A 19,272-nucleotide genomic window follows, 5' to 3' on the forward strand; every position below is an offset into this window, starting at 1 on the left:
GGCCTGCTTTGACGTTTATCTGGAAATGGTTCGATGGTACCCTAATCTCAACATCTGCGTTTGACCTTTGTCCGGGACCGAGAGATGTGGATGCCAGAGGAGACCACCACCTCTCCCTGCTCTTTCCCTGCGGGGCAAGTCCTGCCAGGAGCTGGCGGCTGCCTCCCGCGGGGAGGCCGCTGGGCGGATGGCTGGCAGGACCCCAGAACGACAGACTGGCTTTCGGGGCGCTTTCCTGGCGCTGTCACTCCATCCTCCGCCACGCTACTCCGCAGTCTGGGTCCCCCGGGGGCGGGGCTGCGGGAGCACACGTCCTGCGCCGTGACGTCACAATCCCGACGCCCTGGACGCGGCCCTTAGCAACCCGCCTGGCGATGGCCTCCAGCCACTGCAGCCCTCCGCGGGCTCCTCCCTGACGATCCTCCGCAGCAGGGGCTGGCCTAGCCGGGGGAAGTACCCAAGGGGAGCCAGCGTGTCTCCTCGGCGGCTGCAGGAGGACCTAAGTATGAATGGCAGCCGAAGAGGTAAAGGGCGCCCCCTCGCGCCGGGCCTAGGGTCGGGGTCTGGGGTCTGGGTCCGGGCTGCGCGAGGAGAGGCCGCGCCCTGGGCACCCAGGTTCCCTGCTTAGTCTCCGCCGTGGCCCTGAGTGCCCGGCACTGGAGAAGGCCGTGCTTTGGGGGTTCACAGGTCCGCTTCTTGCTCAGAATTTGTCACCCTGACTCCAGAAGACCTGGTTCCCTAAATTCGGGCAGCCTTAATTACCTCGATGGCCCCGGGGCTCAGAAGCCAAATTTGGTCTTTTGGAGACAGACCTTCCTGGGCCCCCGCTGCACTCCACAGAGGTGACCCTGTTTCCTCAAGGCCTGTACCTGGCGGTGAAACACCCGTGCATTGAGTTCTTGAGGAGTAAATGCAGGTGATGATAGGGGAGGGTACATATAAAGCTCCTGGCACATTGTAAGTACTCAGTAAATTCGAACTCTTCCATTCTGTAAGTAGCTCCCTTCTCCAAAGTGTTTAGGAATCATGTTAAAATGCAGATTATGGCCCCGGCCGGTATGGTTCAGCGGTTAGAGCTTCGGCCCGCGGACCTGAGAGCCTAGGTCCCTTCCCGCCAAGGGCAGGTACCTCGGTTGCAATTTGTCCCCAGGCCGGGTTGGGGTAGTGTGGGTGGCAACCAATCATGTGTCTCTCTCACATCGATGTTTCTCTCTCTCCCTCTCTCTCTTCTCCCTCCCTCCTTCCCTCCCACACTATCTGAAGACAAAGGCAAAAAGTGTCCTCTGGTGAGGATGAAAAAAAAAGCAGATTATGATTCAGTAGGTGGGGGAGGGGCGAATTTTGCTTTTCTAATAAGTTTTCAAGTGATGCAGTGTTACTGGCTACAGTTTTAGTAGCCAAGAACTAATTTATAATCACTGTGTACATCTGTCCTTGACTGAACCCTCTGTGGGTCATGTGGACGTCACCGTGGAACAGTTGGGGCCATATAACAAGATCTCTACAAATCCTCAGGGCAGTGGAAATAATTTGTATTTTCAATCTGCTTGAACGAAGTAGCATTCTTTCTTCAAGCCCAGTAAAGGCAGTCTTTAGACCCTCCCTCCCGATTCGGTGTTATCTATTTTTTGTTAAAGTACCTTTAAACCAGGTTGCTAGATGGTTCATGTAATAAGTCTTGCTTTGAATATGATTGTGCCTTTATTATTAAATCATTAGTCAAAATAAGTGCTGTTCTGAATGTAGGAGATAACTGTCCATTGATTAGGAAACTGTATATCCTGACACTTTACCAGCCTAAGTTCCAGAAATCACAAACCAACATGCTTTTTGTGGTTTTAAGAAATTTTATAACATAAACTATCATCAAACCCTACTTCCAGGTTATCTCATTATTTGATCCACAAAAACATACTGTTTTACAGGTATTATCCTCATTTCACAATGAATAAACACTGGAGACTAATAAACATAGAGATCATAAATAACTTGCCAAGGTCACAGTAAGTGTTAGGCCAGGCTTTGAATCCAGGTGGGGAATTGTGAACCGCTAGAGCCATTGTTTTTACTTACCATCTCATGCTACAGGTGCAGGCATGGGAAAGGTTATATGTAAAATTTAGAGTCTGGGTATTTATTGAATTATTTTTAAAATTGGGTTCCTGCCAAAATGTAAAAAGGTTTATGTTTTTATAACTTACCCAATTTAATTAGCTTCATTTTTAGGGTATTATATAATATATATATTATATATCAAGCATTGTTATTGATTTTGAATTTTTAAAACAAATATAATACTCAATAAATATCTGAAGTAGTCAGTTTCTTAGATCATAATTATTATTATTGATAGGCAACCATAAGTGATTTTAGCCAGAGCCGAAATACTTAATTTTAATGGAAAAGATTGCACTTTCTAAATTTCGTAGATTTCATTAAGAAATTTACCTTTGATTATTTCAGAACACAAAATATTAAGATACCTAAGTAGAAAATTATTATCTTGTCATTTCATTTTTTAGAGGTTCTTTTGTAAGGCAAACTTTCTGTATGATGGTATGGTAGAAAGAGCACTGCCTAAAAAACAATGTATCTTGTTTGTAATCTTTGCTGTTTACTGGGTAGTCTTCAGCAAATCACTACTCCCTGGGCCTTAGTTATTTGTAAAATGGTGGACTAGATCATCTATCAGGTTTTCTTTCCAGCTTTTTAAGGACCAATGGGGAGAAAAGATTGAGAATAACAAACTGCCATTCACTCTATTGTCAGTGACTTAGGGAGAAGCAGAGAAGACAAGCTATTAGTATTGGTAACTAAAAGCGGCTTGATCAAATTTTCTTTAACCTGCTGGTTCAAAAGAGAATACTTATCCATGACATCAGATTCCCAGACTTCTGGCATTCCTGGGAAATTCTGCTTCAAGAAACGCCTTCACCTTGTGTTGGGAACTTGCACATACTGATGAATTTCACTACCCCTGGCAAGACCTTTGATCTCATTGACAGGATTTTAGTCCTACTCAGGTTAGAGGATGATGGTTTTTTTCCTGCATTTGGTTTGAGGCTACTTTTTTATGCTCCTCTGTATCAGTCTGGGTCCAATCAGAAGGTAGGAACCATAAAATTATATAAACAGTGTAAGTTTAAAGAATTGTTAAAAGAGCCCTGGCTGGTGTGGCTCAGTTGGTTGCAGTGTCTTCCAAGTATGGGAGGGAACTGATCAATGTTTCTCTCTCTCTCTAAAATTAATATTTTTTAATTTCAGAAAAGAATTGTTAAATTATTATAAAAGAGTTACCATAAGACATAAGAAATCTCTATATGGTACCCAAGAGCCAAGGGAGACTGCTCAAGGAAGGACAAATTTAGAAGTGGGACTTCCAAATAAAGACAGGATAGGATCCAAGCAAGAAGAGGAGGGTGAATTGGACTAGATGAACCTTAAGACATTTTTTAAACACTAAGTTCTGATTCTGACACGTGTGTGTGTGTGTTTTACACATAGTAACATAAGATTAATTTATAATTTATTCAGTTACCTTGTGGAAGGATTATTTTCTTAAAATTAATTTTACAACAGACTAGCCTATGATTAACTGAAATAGTTAATACATATGTTAACTCAAAATCTCAGTTCTATTATATCTCAAAATCATTTTAAAAAACCAGTAGGTCAGTGGTGTGTACAGGATGAAGTCGGTATATATCAAATAACATAACAATTGACATACTTATTATTTTACCCAGTGAAACTAAAGTCTCAAGATATAGCTGTTTGGAAAATACTTATTTTTTTAAAAGAGAAAACTTTTATCAATGGCTACAGAATTTCTGTCTGATGTATCATTTCTGGTTAGTAATATGATTGAATAAAATTCTAAACAACTCTAATATTAAAGATAAATTTACTGTTTTTTCAATGTTTAATATTGTTGTCCTTGTGAAAGTTGTGCTTTATTTATCCTAATTCACGTGTTTTTGTTAAAAGTCAGAGCAAGCTCTGTCCTTCCCAGATATGGTCCACCGTGCCTATTTAAAGGACACTTGAGCACCAAAAGTAATGGTAAGTGAGGTACTTAAAATGGTCAAAGGTTGTTTGGTAAAGATTAGCTTAATTTGTAAATTATGACATGATGAAAAAATTATTTAATTGATATTTGAACTTCATATTACTCATTATAATTATATATTGTAGGAATTCTTGAGATTAGTTTAGGAGTTTATCATTTCAAATTCTTATTGTGCCCTGGATGTGGACTTGACTGCCTCCTTCTCCCTGCTGCAGGTCCAGCCCAGCTCTACTCCTTGCTGGCAGACTACTCTGGTCTAAGCTATGCCTTCCTTGTTAAAATGCTGATTTGCAGGTTGTTCAAGACATAAGCACTGAAAAAGGAAAAGCTGTGCAGAGACACTGCATTTTGTATCGGAAACAAACACAAGCTTCTTTATTCAACTGGATTTCTAGGTCTTATGAAAGGACAATATTTTAAAGCCTTTTAAGTTTTAATGTAAACCTAAAATACATTTTTATAATTATAGTTTAAAAGTTTTAAGTCTGGGTTATTATGCAAAATAAAGTCTTTTTTTCTTCATTTACATGAAAAATCTTTGATACTTGTTCCTCCAAAGTTGAAGGCAAGATCACATTTTCAGTTACCTCACTTATTTCTTTGTAACAAAGTATATCTACACATAGAACCAGAATCAAACTTTGAAAAATCATTTTTAACTAAAAATTTAAAATATGTTTATGGAGAAGACCAGGATGAAAAACGATATATAATTTTCTAACTATTTTTAAAGAATACATGTGCAGTTATATATAATGGTTGTAAATATGAGGCTACCTTAGTTAACATCTAAACTGCATCCTTTATCAAGCTGTGTGATCTTGAAGACCTTATAACTCTGTGCCTCAGTTTTCATGTCTATTAAATGGTAATAATGAGTTTTTACATGTGAAGAGCTTAGAACAATGCATGCATGGTTCCTAGTCAATAAATGTTTGTAGTAGTGTTAGTATCAAGCTTATCATTATTGTATATTCTTTTTAAAAAATGTTTTTATTGACTTTTAGAGAGAGAGGAAGGGAGAGGTAGAGAGAGAGAGAAAAATATCAATGAGAGAGAGAAACATCAATTGGCTGCCTCCTGCACATCCCCAGTGAGGATCAAGGCTGCAACCCGGGCATGTGCCTTGACAGAGAATCAAACCTGAGACCTTTTGTTTCATGGAACGATATTCAACCAACTGAGCTACTCCAGCCAGGGCTTGTATATTTTTATATTATGTGTCAAATTTTCCTGGAAGGATGCATTAAAAAAGTAAGAGTATTCTGAGAGGGAAGCAGGGGTCAGGAAAGTCACTTTTCAATCTCTGTGTACCAATTTAGCTGTTGATTATTATTTTGTTGTTGTTAATCCTCACCCGAGGTTATTTTTCCATTAATTTTTTTTTAGATAGTGTGGAAGATAGATAGTTCACTGAGCCAAACCAGCCAGGGCTGTTGATTTTTTTTTTTTTTTAACCACATTCATGTATTCTCAGAAACTGTTTCTAATATTTAAGAAAGTTATGCCTTGCCCTGGCCGGTTTGGCTCAGCAGTTAGAGCATTGGCCTGTGGTCCAGAGAGACTCGGGTTTGGTTCCCACTAAGGTCATGTACCTTGGTTGCAGTTTGTCCCCAGCCCTGGTTGGGTCGTGCCGGTGGCAACCACTCGATGTGTCCCTTTCACGTTGATGTTTTTCTCTCTCTCTCTTTCTCCCACTCTATCTGAACAAAAAACAAAGCAAAACAAAAAAAGAAAGTTATATCTACATTTACATTTTATACTTGTATATATTCACTTACTTATATCTAAGCTTTCTTTTATACAGTTTATTTTATTTTTTGCATTTATCTTCAGATAGAGCAGGAGGGAGAGAAGGGGGAAAAGAGAGAGAAACATCAATGTGAGAGAGAACCAAACCCAGGACTCTGGTCCGCCGGCCAAAGCTCCAACCGCTAAGTCAAGCCAGCCAGGGCTCTTTTAAACAGTTTAGATGACATCCAGAGAAGTTTAGTGTCACGCAGTTTCCATGTGGTGTATGTGTCTTAAGATAGTCTTACTATTTCAAAATGAATGCATAAGCTGATTTGTAGACCTTGTTAATGTTAGACGTTTGCCTCTTACAACAGAATCTTTGCAGAGTTTTGGAATTTGGGGTTTGTTTGATTTCCCAGACTCCATATAGTCAAGTACTAACAATTGGTAACATTTAATCAGACAAGTGGCTAAACATTTTTGGTTACAACATTGAGAACTATTGATAGGAATAGTTTTATAAATTAAATGATAGATTATATTCTAGACTCTCTTCTCAAAACTCTCATGCTTGTGAAAAACTTATTTTTAGATTTGATAGCTCCTCAGTTCTCAGTGCAAGATTAAGTCTAGGACATTTTCAGCATGACAAAGTTATGTCAGTATCCTCATGGTTGAATTTCAGAATATTTTATAAAAATAAGCTTAATCAGTGACTTGTTTATCTCATGATGATTTTGTATTAATTTTAAATATATAATGATTAAATGTGTTTTAATTTTTAGCTTTTTGCACTGACTCCTCCTCTCTCAGACTAAGTACTCTCCACATGGTCAAGAATCACATGGCTGTTCACTATAATAAAATCCTTTCAGCCAAAGGTAAAAAATGTGCAAATGTGAACTCTCTGTACCCAATTTAAACCCTTGACTTTACTTCTAATTAGAGTAAATCTGTAGCAAAAATGAATATATTATATATATATCAGGATTTGTGTTTGGTATAGAGATATCAGCTACTGTATCTAACTTTATATACATAGCAAATTCAGAATGCTGTTTTTGTTAACTGAACTTGAAATCTGTAAGTGCCTATGTTTTCTTTTACCTGTGTAGATATTAATATTATTTTATGGTTAGGTATTGATTTTAATATAATAAAAGTTTATAATCTACTTTTTTTCAAGTATACTAAAGTTTCACAAAGAAGATGCTAACTAACTTTTTCTTTTTTGGTCAGCTTTACTGAGATATAACTTGCAGAAAATACACTAATTTTAAGTGTACAGTTAAAAATTCTGAAATATATATATATGTATGTGTGTGTGTGTGTGTGCACCACCAACCACAACCATGCTGTAAAACAGGTCAGATCCTCCTGCCACCCGTTTTTGCACAGCTTGTGAATTAAGACTTGTTCTTGTATTTTTAAATAATTGGAAAAAATCAAAAGAAGAATATTTTATAACATGAAAGTTATATGAAATTCGCATTTCATTGTCCATAAGTAAACACAATCACGTGCGTTCTTTCACATTTCGTCTATAGTGGCTTTTAGGCAGACAGGCAGAGTTAACTAGTTGTGGCACAGACTGTATCACCCCACAAAGCCTGAAACATTTACTCTGACCTTTCACAGGAAAAGTTTGCTGATCCCTGGTATAAAACATTCCATCACTCCAAAAAGTTGCCCCTAGTCTTCTGCAAGCAATCTCTTTACCGCCATCCCTGGCAACCACCGATCTGCTTTCTAACTATAGTTTTGCCTTTTCCAGAGTTTTATATAAATGGAACCATACATTATGTATCATTTTGAGTCTGGCTTCTTTCAGTCAACTAATGCTTGTGAGACTAATCTATGTTCTTGTGTATAACAGTATTTTTTCCTTCTATATTGCTAAGGTAGTATTCCATATAATGAAATATACCACAGCTTATTGATTTACCAGTTGGTGGACATTTGGGTTATTTTGACTCACTTTTGGCTATTAGGAATAAAGCTGCTATAAACATTTACATATAATCTTTAAACATGCTTCTATTTCACTGGATAGTTTTTTGTTTGTTTGTTTTGTTTGATTTGGTTAATCCTCACCCAAGGATATTTTTCCATTTATTTTTAGATAGAGTGGAAGGGAGGCAGGGGAAGGGAGACAGAGACACATCGATGTGAGAGAGACACATCAATTGGTTGCCTCTCATATAACCCCGACCAGGGCCAGGGATCAAACCAGCAACTCAGCCACATGCCCTTGACTGGGAATCAAACACTCGACTCTCTGGTCCTCTGGCTGAGTCAAACCACCCAGGGCTCACTGGATAAATTTATTTGCTAGGAGTAGAACTGTGGGGTAATTTGGTGAGTGTATTTTAACTTTATAAGAAATTTCCAAACTGTTTTCCAGAGTGACTATACCATTTTGCATTTCCGTCACTTCTGATTGGCGGTCTTTTATTGGCTGTTCTAGTGGATATTTGATAGGGCTTTAGTTTGTATTTCCCCAGCGCCTAATGATGTTGGACAACTTTTCTTGTACTTATTTGCCATCTGTATATCTTCCTTGGTGAAATATCTGTTCAAACCTTTTGCCTTTTTTTAAATGGGTTGCTTGTCTTATTAGTATTAAGTTGTGAGAGTTCTTTATTTATTAAATACAGATCCTATGCCAAATACATGTTTTGCAAATATTTTCTCCTAGTCTGTGACTTGTCTTTCCATTTTCTTTTTTAAATTTTTATTTGAAATCATTTTAGAGATAGAAAAGTTGCAAAAACTCTTCACCCAGCTTTCTCCAATGTTAAAACCTTACATAATCATATTACGTATTAAAACCAGGAAATTAATATTGATGTAATACTATTAACTACAGACCTTATTTGAATTTCACCAGTTCTTCACTAATGTATTTTTAAATTTTTTATTTTCTCATTTAAAGGGCTAATGTTTTTAAATTTTAGTTCATATTTTTTGACATTTATATTTTAAATGATTGAAAATCTAAAGAAAAATATTTTGTGACATGTGAAGTCAAGATCAGCTTTTTAATTTTTAAATATTTTATGCTTTTTATTTTTTTAATATGTTTTTTATTGATTTTTTTAGAGAGAGAGAGAGAGAAACATTGGTGAGAGAGAAACGTCAATCGACCACCTCCTGCACGCCCCCTACTGGGGATCAAGCCTGAAACCCAGGCATGTGCCCTGACCAGGAATCAAACTGGGACCTTTCAGTCCATGGGATGATGCTCAGTCCATTGAGCCACACCAGCTGGGCAAATAGTTTATGCTTTTTATATCCTGTTTAAGAAATCTTTGCCAATTTCAGGTCACTGAGATTTTATGCGTTTTCTTCTAGAAGTGTAAGTTTTAGCTCCTACATTTCAGTTTGTAATCTATTTTGAATTAGCATTTGTAGGTATGATATAAGGATCAATTTTTTACTCAAGAGTATCCAAATATAATCAGGACTGTTTGTTGAAGAGATTATTCTTTCTCTATTGAATTACCTTAGCACTTTTTGAAAGATGGTTGATCACATGCGTTAGTCTATTTCTGAATTTAACTCTAGTTCTGCTGTTATGTATGTGTATCTTCATGCAATACCACACTGCCTTAATTACTGTGGCATTACAATAAGTCTTAAAATCAGATAGTGTGGGTCCTATCTGATAGTTTAGCCCTTTGTTTTCCAGGTTTGTTTTGGGATTCCAATTACAAGTATATTAAGTGCATGATACAGGTAGGTTAGGTCAGTGATGCTTTCTATGTGTTTATTTTCCAGCCTTTCTTCACTTTGTTTTGTTTTGAGTAGTTTATATTGCTGTATTTTTAAGTTCACTAATGTTTCTTTTGTAGTATCTACTGAGCTGTTAATCCCAACGAGTGTGGTTTTTTAAATTGAGAATATTATATTTTTCATCTCTAGAATTACCATAAAAATCAAAATAAGGAACTGCAAGTTGTGTGATTTGATATTTATTGTCATTTATAAATATTAAAATTATTATTAAACAACTGATTTTTGTCTTTCAGCTGTGGTAGACTGTTCAGTTCCACTCAGCATGAGTACCAGCATCAAATGTAAGTAATTTGTTATTGTTGTTGTTGTTGTTGATTGTCACCTAAGGATATTTTTCCACTGATTTTTAGATAGAGTGGAAGGGAGGGAGGGAGAGAAAGAGAGAAAGAAACATCAATGTGAGAGAGACACATCAATTGGTTGCCTCCCCCACGACCCTAACCAGGGCCTGGGATCAAACCTGCAACCCAGGTACATGCCCTTGACCAGGAATCAAACCTGATTCAGTCCTCTGGCCAACATTCTAACTGCTGAGCCAAACCAGCCAGGGCAAATGTAAGTAATTTTTGGCATTTTGCCTTTTAAAAAAAATTATGGTAAACTACAAATAACATACATTTACCATCTTTACCATTTTTAAGTCTGTAGTTCAGCAGCATTAAGTTCATTCATGTTATCGTACAACCATCACCACTGTCCATTTTCAGTACTCCTTTTATCCTGCAAAACTGAAGCTCCATACCTATTAAATAATAACTCTCCTCTTCCCCCCCACAACCACCACTCTGTTTTCTGTCTTATGAATTTGCCTACTCTAGGTATCTCCTGTAAGTGGAATCATCCATTGTTTTCACTTTTGTGACTGGCTTATTTCATTTAGCATAATACTCTCCAGATCCCTCCATATCATCTCAAAGGATAAGAGAACTTTCTTTCTTACAGCTGCATAGTATTTTGTTGTATATATGTACCACAGCTTTTTTATCCCCTCATTTACTAATGGACACTTGGGCTGTTTCCAGATCTTAGCAATTGTAAATAGTGCTGCTATGAATATAGGAGTACATATATTCTTTCTGATTGGTGTTTCAGGCTTCTTAGGATATATTCCTAGAAGTGGGATCACTGGGTCAAATGGCAGATCAATTTTTAATTTTTGAGGAAACACCATATTGTTTTCCATAGTGGCTGCACCAGTCTGCATTTCTACCAGCAGTGTACTAGAGTCCCCTTTTCTCCACACCCTCGCCAGCACTTGTTGTGTGATGATTTGTTGATGGCAGCCATTCTGATAGGTGTGAGGCGATGATACCTCATAGTCATTTTACTTTGCATCTCTCTGATGGTTAGTGATGTTGAGCATTTTTTCATATGTCTCTTGGCCATTTGTATGTCCTGTTTAGAGAGGTGTCTATTTCGATCCTGTGCCCATTTTTTATTTTATTTTTTGAGTATGTTTTCTTTATTGACCCTAGAGAGAGGAAGGGATGGGGGGTAGGGAGAATCATCGACGGGAGAAAACATTGGCCACCTCCCGCGTGCTCCCCACTGGGGACAGGGCCCACAACCTCAACATGTGCCCTGAGCAAGAATCGAACCAGCGACCTCCTGGTGCATGGTCAACGCTCAGCCAGTGAGCCACACCAGCCGGGCCTCTGCCCACTTATTAATTGGATTCTTTGTCTTCCTTTTGTTGAATTGTAAGAGTACTCTATATAATTTTGGATATTAACCCCTTATCTGATGTATCGTTGGCAGTTATGGTCTCCCATAGAGTGGGTTCCCTTACCATTTTGATGCTTGTTTCTTTTGCTGTGTAGAAGCTTTTGAGTTTGATGTAGTCTCATTTATTAATTTTTTCTTTTGTTTCTCCTGCCTTAGGCATCGTATGAGTGAAAAAATTCTGCTGCATGTCATGTCTGAAATTTTGTTGCCTATATTTTCTTCTAGGATTTTTATGGATTCATGAGTCGTATTTAAGCATTTTATACATTTTGAGTTTATTCTTGTGTATGGTGTAAGTTAGTGGTCTAGCTTCATTTTTTTTGCATGTTGCTGTCCAAGTTTCCCAACACCATTTATTAAAGAGGCTGTCTTTACTCCATTGTATGCTCCTGCTACCTTTGTCAAATAATTGAGCATAATGTCTTGGGTCAAATTCCACATTCTCTGTTGTGTTCCATTGATCTATATGCCTGTTCTTGTGCCAGTACCAGGCTGTTTTGATTACAGTGTCTTTGTAGTATAACCTGATACCCGGTATTGTGATCTCTCCTACTTTGTTTTTCTTTTTCAAGATGGCTGTAGCTATTCGGGGTCATTTTTGTTTCCATATAAACTTTTGGAGTATTTGTTCTAGTTTCGTGAAGTATGTCGTTGGTATTTTAATGAGGATTGCATTGAATCTATAGATTGCTTTGGGTAGCATGGATTTTAATGATGTTAATTCTTCCAATCCATGAACAAAATATATGCTTCTACTTTTTTATATCTTCCTCTATTTTGTTTTTCAATGTCCTGTAGTTTTTTGTGAACAGGTCCTTTACTTCTTTGGTTGAATTGTAAGACTTAGATACCTAAGTTTATTTTAGGTATCTTAGTTTTTTGCTGCAATGGTAAATGGGATTGTTCTGTTTTTCTTAATCTTGAATATATTAATCCTCTTATTCAACCAAACTCTTGGATTTTAAATCCATATCCACCAATTTAAAATAATCAGGCATTTTGCATAATATTTATTATGCAAAGTTCAGTAGTTTATTCAGTGATTAATTCAGCAGATATTTGTTGGGCACTTACTATATGCTAAAGGCACTTACTTTATATATACGCTATATAAAGAGGTGAACAAAACAAAGTACCTATTTTATAGAGCTTACATTCTAGTTAAGGTGACAAATAATAAGCAAATGCAAATAAGTAAATATAGAGCATGTCAGATGGTGATAAGTGCAGTGGCAAAAATATGAAGCACAGGATGAGGGAGATTGGGCATCCTTGGAGGAAAAGGAATCACTGATAAGATGATTAATTCCACAGAGACCTGAAACAGTTAATGGAGCGGCAAATGGGTGTCTGGAGGAAGAGCAGTCCAGACAGAGGAAACAGCAAGTGCGAAAGCCTTGAGATGGCATCCTGATTGGTGTATTTAGGGAACAGCATGGAGTGCTATTTAGCTGGTGTAAAATAAGCCAGTTGAATAGTGATAGGAGATGAGGTTGTTAAGATGGGACACAGAGATGCAGACCATGTAAGGCTATGGCCATTGCATGCACTTTGGCTTTTTCTCTGAATGAAATTGGAAGCCATTCGATGGGTAACAGAGCCATTTTAACTTTTAAAGGAATCTCTCTGGCTACTGAATTGAATATCTCTGGCTACTGAATTGAAAATAGTCTGTAAGAGTCCATGGCAGAAACAGGATGAGTAGTTAGGAGACAGTAATCCAGATGAGAAATAATGGTGACTTGGACCAAAGGTGTTGCAGTAGAGGGAGTGTGAAATGGTTGGATTCTGTAAACATTTCAAATGTGTGTCAGAAACTTCAGAGGGAAGGGTGATGAGGGTGTTGGGAAGAGATAAGCCAGAGAACTTACATGCGTATATGCATAACCAATGAACACAGACAATAGTTTGGCAAACGCAGGAGGGGGATAAAAGCGGGGAGGAGGGGGTCAATGGGGGAAAAATGGGAGGACATCTGTAATAATTTCAAATGAATGGCATTAAAAGATATAGAAATTCAATATCCTGATTGAAAATGTTTAAAAATTTAATATCATCTTTTTGAAGTTGTATAAAACTTAAAACTTAAGTTTTATCATAGCATGTGATGGTATTGACAATGTTTCATTTGGAGGAAAGTCTAATAGACTAATTCAAATTCTGCAGTTAGTGATTACAGAATCACAAACAACATGGTCAAGCATTTCTAACCTTCATATCTCTGAATATCTGCTAGGAATTGCTCTCTTGACCCCTTAGGTTTGGCCAGTTTGTCATATCTTGTTTGTGCTCTGTAAATAGTTAATCCGCTTAAAGTTTCTATGAATTTAGTATTTATTATTTTAGCTTTTCTTTTTAAGAAAAGTATATGGATTTTTATTTACACAACAGCGGTGTGAACATTTTTAGCAAAGAAGAGAATGTATGCCTTATTAGTCTTCCAAGACCCACAAATTAAGTTTTCTATTTTATTCTATATTTTAAAAGATTCGTTTTCCCCATCAGATGCAGACCAACAACGAAGAGAGAAACTCAAAAAGGAATTAGCACAATGTGGAAGGGAGTTGAAATTAACTAAAACGCCAGTGCAGGCCAATTCTAAAAATAATTCTGAGTCATTATCTAACACTCTACAAAAGGTAAGATGGTATTTTTACCTTTTACAAGTAGATATGAGCTACTTCATCAGTGGTACAACCTGACTTTTTGGTAACATGTTTCCTATAGGTCAGAGTCTCAATAAACTTTTCCTGTAAAGAACCAAATAGTAGGTATTTTAGGTTTTTCAAGCTATACAGTTTCTGTCACAACGATCTGCCATTTGAAGGCAGCCATGGATGATACGTAAGTGAATGGGCCTACCTGCGTTCCAGTAAAACTTTATTAAAAAAGAAAACAAGCCCTGGCCAGTTTGGCTCAGCAGTTAGAGCGCTGGCCTGAGGTCCAGAGAGACCCAGGTTCGGTTCCCGCTAATGGTGCGTACCTCGGTTGCAGTTTGTCCCCGGCCCTGGTTGGTCATCATGCAGGTGGCAGCCACTTGATGTGTCCCTTTCATGTCGATGTTTCTTTCTCTCTTCCTCTCTCTCCCTCCCACTCTATCTGAACAAAAAATGGAAAAATGTCCTCGGGTGAGGATAAAACAAAACAAAACAGGATGCACAGTTAGTCTATAAGCTGTAGTTTGCTGAACCAGGGTTTTTTGTGATTTTATTTAACATGTGATTAAGTTCTCTTCTAGTCCTAGTTTGCTAAGAGGATTTCTTTCCCATGAATGTAACATTCATGTTAATTTTATCAAATGCTTTTCTGCATTTTTTAAATATTATGATTTTTCTTTTTAATCTGTTAATGTAGGGAATTACAGTTGAATTTCTAATGTTAAACTAACTTTGCATCCCTACAATGAATACAACTTTCTCATTACCTTTTTTTATACATCTCTGGATACAGTTGCTAATATTTTGCTTAGAATTTTAATATCTATGTTTATTATTGATGTTGACCTGTCACTTTTCCTTTTTCTACTATGTCAGGATATGCTAGCCTCATAAAATAAATTGAGCACTGTTTCCTTTTTTTCTATGCTTTAGAATAGTTTCTGTAAATTTCTTCAAATTTTATGGAATCAAAGCATTAAAATTATCTGGGTCTAGAGTTTTCTTTGAGATGATTTTTAATTACTGATTCAATTTTTTAACTCTTTATGTAACTTTTTTAAGTTGTCTGTGTCATCTAAATTTTTTAATTGGGGTATAGACTTAGTCATAATATTCTCTTATTCTCTCTTAAATATGTGTTATTTCCCCATTTTTATTCCTAATATGTTTTATTTCTGCCTTTATTCTTGGGTATTTTCATTTGTCATTTTTATTAATCTTTTTAAAGGGCACACTTTTTACTTTGTTAATCATCTCTATTGTATTTTGTCTTCTACTTCGTTAATGTCCACATTTTATTTTCCTCTTTAGATTTTTTTTAGTTTATTCTTATATACTTTTTCTACTTTTGTTTACCTTATTTTCAATCTCACTTCTTTCATAGGATAAGCATTTTCAAGGCTATAAATTTTCCTCCAAGTGCTACTTTACCTTCATCCCACAAGTTTTGATAGGTTTTATTATGGTTCAATTCAAACTATTTCATAGTTTTTATTATAATTTATTTTTTAATTCTGGAATTATTTAGGAGTATTTATTATCTCTATTGTTTCTTAGGCTTTCTTTTGTTACAGATTTCTGGCCTGTTGTATAAGGAAATATCTATATGACACCCATTTCTTAAAATGTGTTAAGGCTTGTTTTATGGCCCAGTAGGTGGACAGGTTTTTTTTTAATTCACTATACCATTATGTGTTTGAAAGTAAAATGTATTCTATAGTTGTTTTGTGCAACATTTAATATATAGTGTATTCACTAGATTAAACTGCATATCATTGAGGTGTTCAAATCTTACTGATTTTTTTGTCTGATTAATTTATCATTCATTAAGAGAAATCTTTCACATGATTATATATTTAGCTTTTCCTCCAAAATTTAATACTACCAACTTTTCATTTATATATTTTAAGTCTATATACATAGATTTAGAAATGATATATTTTCTTAGTGAATCAAGCCTCTTATCACTGTGCTTGATTCTTATCACTGTGAATCAAGCCTCTTACCCTAATGCTATTTGTAATAGTTTTCTGATAGTGATGTAATTAAACCAACTGTCTTTTGATTAGCATTCTTTTGGTATATCTTTTTTCCATTTTTTAATCCTAATGTGTAAGGGAGGTCCCAAAGATTTAGGTGGGTCAGATTATTTACTCTAATAATCTTTGTCTCGTAAGTGAAGCATTTAGTGTGTTTTATTTCTGCCTTCTTATCTTGTACTGTCTATTTGACCCACAGTAGTAAGCAGAATTCTAAGATGACACCCCCCCATAATAGTCCACAACATTAAACAATACCCTCCTCTTGAATGTAGGCAGGACCTGTAACTTGTGTTCAGTAGAATTTGGCAAAGTGATGGAAAGCACTTCCATGATTATGTTACATGGCAAAAGTGAAGGGAATTTGCCCCTGTACATTAAGGTTTTGGTTTCTTAAGAGAGAAAGGGAAAATGGGTCTGGGAGAAGTTTCTGCAATGGTGTCTGTAGAAATGGCTTTCCTCTCCGAGTCACACCAAGGAAAGAAGGGAAAGGGGAAGCTTTCTCAGGGCTCTACCTGCTCTTTCCTGTGAGCTCCTGGTGGGGTTCCTGGAGGAAATGCTGTAGGAGTGTACACACTCCCAGGTCTCAGGGGCTTCACACTCTCGCACTAGTCTGCAGTCAATCTTCAGCTCTTAGCTAGATCTTCCAGCATAACCTTCCTGCCAGTTAATGTACACTCAGTGTCTCCTGTCCCAGGTAAGCAAATCTCGGACCCTGTTTCTCTCTGCAGGTGCCAGTCCCTCCAGGTTTCAGGTCAGTTGTTTGCTCTGTGACTCTAGTTCTGTCATTAGTTCAAGAAAAATTATTAATTTGCAGTTTGTCCAGTTTTACTCCTGTTGCAATGGTGAAAGCTAGACTCTTTCCATCTTTCTCCATCTCTCAGCTGAAACTGGAAGTCTGGTTTATTTTTATGTATCATGGTTTCTTCTCTAAACTTTTTAATTCTGAAATTTTTAGCATCTATAAAAATAGTCATGTAATGAACCCACATGTTCTTATCCCCCAGATGCAACAATGATCAGACTTATTTTACCTATATTCTCACTTACTATCCCCCCAGACTATTTATGCAAATCTCAGATCTATAATTTCATCCATAATTATTTCCATATCTGAAAGATACACCACAATGCCATTAAAAATTCATAATTCTTTTTTATACGTTTATACTGATTTTTTTAGAGAGAGAAGAAGGAAGAGATAGAAACATTGATGTGAGATACATCAATCAGCCGCCTCCTACATGCCCCCTCCTGGGGATCGAGTGCACAAGCAGGGCATGTGCCCCAATCAGGAATCCAATTGGGACCTCTCAATCAATGGGATGATGCTCAATCCACTGAACCATACCAACTGGACAAAATTAATAATTCTTTAATATCAACTATCCACTGTTCAGATTTTCCTTTTGTCTTATGTATTTTAGTTTGTTAGAATTAAGAGCTAAATAATTTCAACTAATCAATAAATTTTTAATCTGTAGCTTCTCCTTTCTCCACCTTTTTATACCCCTATAATTTATGTATTAGACTAAACCAAGTCATTCGTCTTAGCTTGAGGTTTTTGTGAACCATCTGGGTAATGCAAATTTAGGCTGCAAGCTTGTATGGGGCCAGCGTATGATTTCAGATTCTCAGAGGCGCGTGTTCCCTTTCCACTCAGTGCCAGTGTTCAAGATGGGCAAGTTTCTTTGCAAGTCATCTAGTTGAGGTGTGGCCATTGAGAGATCCCAGATTCATGAGCATAGTCTCCCAGACTGTCCAAATCTCCCTGAGCTTTGTGTTCTGTCTCCCAGCACCCTGTTGTGATAAAAACGATTACCTGTTAATAAAAGCCAGTTTCACTGCTCTGCTTACTCGGTTTCACATATCATATTTTGATTCTAGCTCTTTCCATTGTACATATCAGTGGGCAGGGGAACGACTAAGACCATTTGTACCATAATAATTAATCCAATTTTTTTCTTTGAGAAGTATGGGGAGCCATAGACCAGTTTTTAATTGAAATGTCATGTCATCATACTGACACTTGACAAAGGCTACACTGGCAGGAGGGAAAGACAGACTAATTGTGACAGTTGCAATAATCTGGGGAAGAAATTATTAAGACCTGAGCTAAGAGCAGAAAGGAACACAAGGAATATATTTAGGAAATATTCACAAAGTGGAATTTCCCAGGATTTAGTGCCTGATTTAATGATGTGAAGAGCAAGAGGCCAAATTAAAGAGGTTCTCAGGTTTCTAGCTTGGGCAGCTGGGAAGATGGTGATACATCATTCACTAAAGAAGGTAACAGGACAAGGTGCACTCTTTTCTTTGGGGGGCAGATAATGTAAGGTATGAATTTGCTTTTTAGGCATGCTTGATTTGAGCTGCCTTGGGAACATCTAATATAGTTGGTAGAGAGTTGATACAAGCATTTCTGCCAGGCTGAAAATAGACGTGGAAGTCATCAGGAAAGCTGTGATATGCTTAAGAGCCCCCAGGGCTGTTATATAGATAAAAGGACCAGGCACAGAACTTCTTCCTTTAGAATAAATGTACCAGATGCTATAATATAATTTGCCATCAGGGAATCTGGTCATCAATATTTGACTCACATGTACAGTTTCATTTTTAGTGATTGGACTTTTTAATTGAAAATTTAAAATATTTTTCTGTGATCCAGCATTTTGAATATAAATTAATAATTGTATTTTGAAATAAGAATGGGTTTTGTTGAAAATAAAATGTATAATTAAATCTATAAATGTAAGGTATTTTTTATTTACTTTTACTTTAGCCACTGTAAACCTATATGCATTTGCCTCCATAAAATAGTTCACTTATGCTTTAATATGGGTATACGTTTTACTTCATTTAGAATTCACAGTAACTTGAAGTTGCCTACATTTTTCTAAGCCTTGATGATAAATATATAGACACATTCAAATTTGAATTATTTTAGGCATAATATTTTGTTTTTGTTGTTAATCCTCACCCAAGGATATTTTTCCATTGATTTTTTTTTGACAGAAGAGAAGGGAGGGGGTTGGGGAAGAGAGAGAGAGAGAGAGAGAAACATCAATGTGCGAGAGACACATCGATTGCTTGCTTCCTGCAGCACCCCAACTGGGCCCAGGATTGAACCTGCAACCCAGGTATGTGCCCTTGACTGTGAATCGAACCCAAGACCCTTCAGTCCATGGGCCAATGCTCTAACTGCTGAGCCAAACTGGCCAGGGCTGAGTATAATATTTTTTAAATTGGC

The 19,272-nt window shown here is 37.0% G+C and overlaps 1 protein-coding gene across 8 annotated transcripts in view; it reads left to right on the forward strand.

Moving 5' to 3' along the window:
* Positions 1 to 352: 352 nt before the first annotated feature.
* The window catches only part of SPATA7 (spermatogenesis associated 7), a 31,469-nt gene continuing 12,549 nt past the window's right edge, over positions 353 to 19,272 (forward strand). For 3 of the 8 annotated variants that reach the window (XM_036245196.1, XM_036245205.1, XM_036245254.1), the window contains exons 1-5: positions 353 to 524; positions 3,988 to 4,062; positions 6,589 to 6,684; positions 9,835 to 9,882; positions 13,832 to 13,965. In XM_036245196.1, the coding sequence (XP_036101089.1) occupies positions 506 to 524; positions 3,988 to 4,062; positions 6,589 to 6,684; positions 9,835 to 9,882; positions 13,832 to 13,965 (372 nt within the window). In that variant the 5' untranslated portion in view covers positions 353 to 505. The other 5 variants (XM_036245218.1, XM_036245214.1, XM_036245235.1 and 2 more) reach the window with 5 other exon arrangements.

The sequence above is a fragment of the Molossus molossus genome, unplaced genomic scaffold (assembly GCF_014108415.1).
Source record: "Molossus molossus isolate mMolMol1 unplaced genomic scaffold, mMolMol1.p scaffold_m16_p_1, whole genome shotgun sequence".
Classification (NCBI taxonomy): domain Eukaryota; kingdom Metazoa; phylum Chordata; class Mammalia; order Chiroptera; family Molossidae; genus Molossus; species Molossus molossus.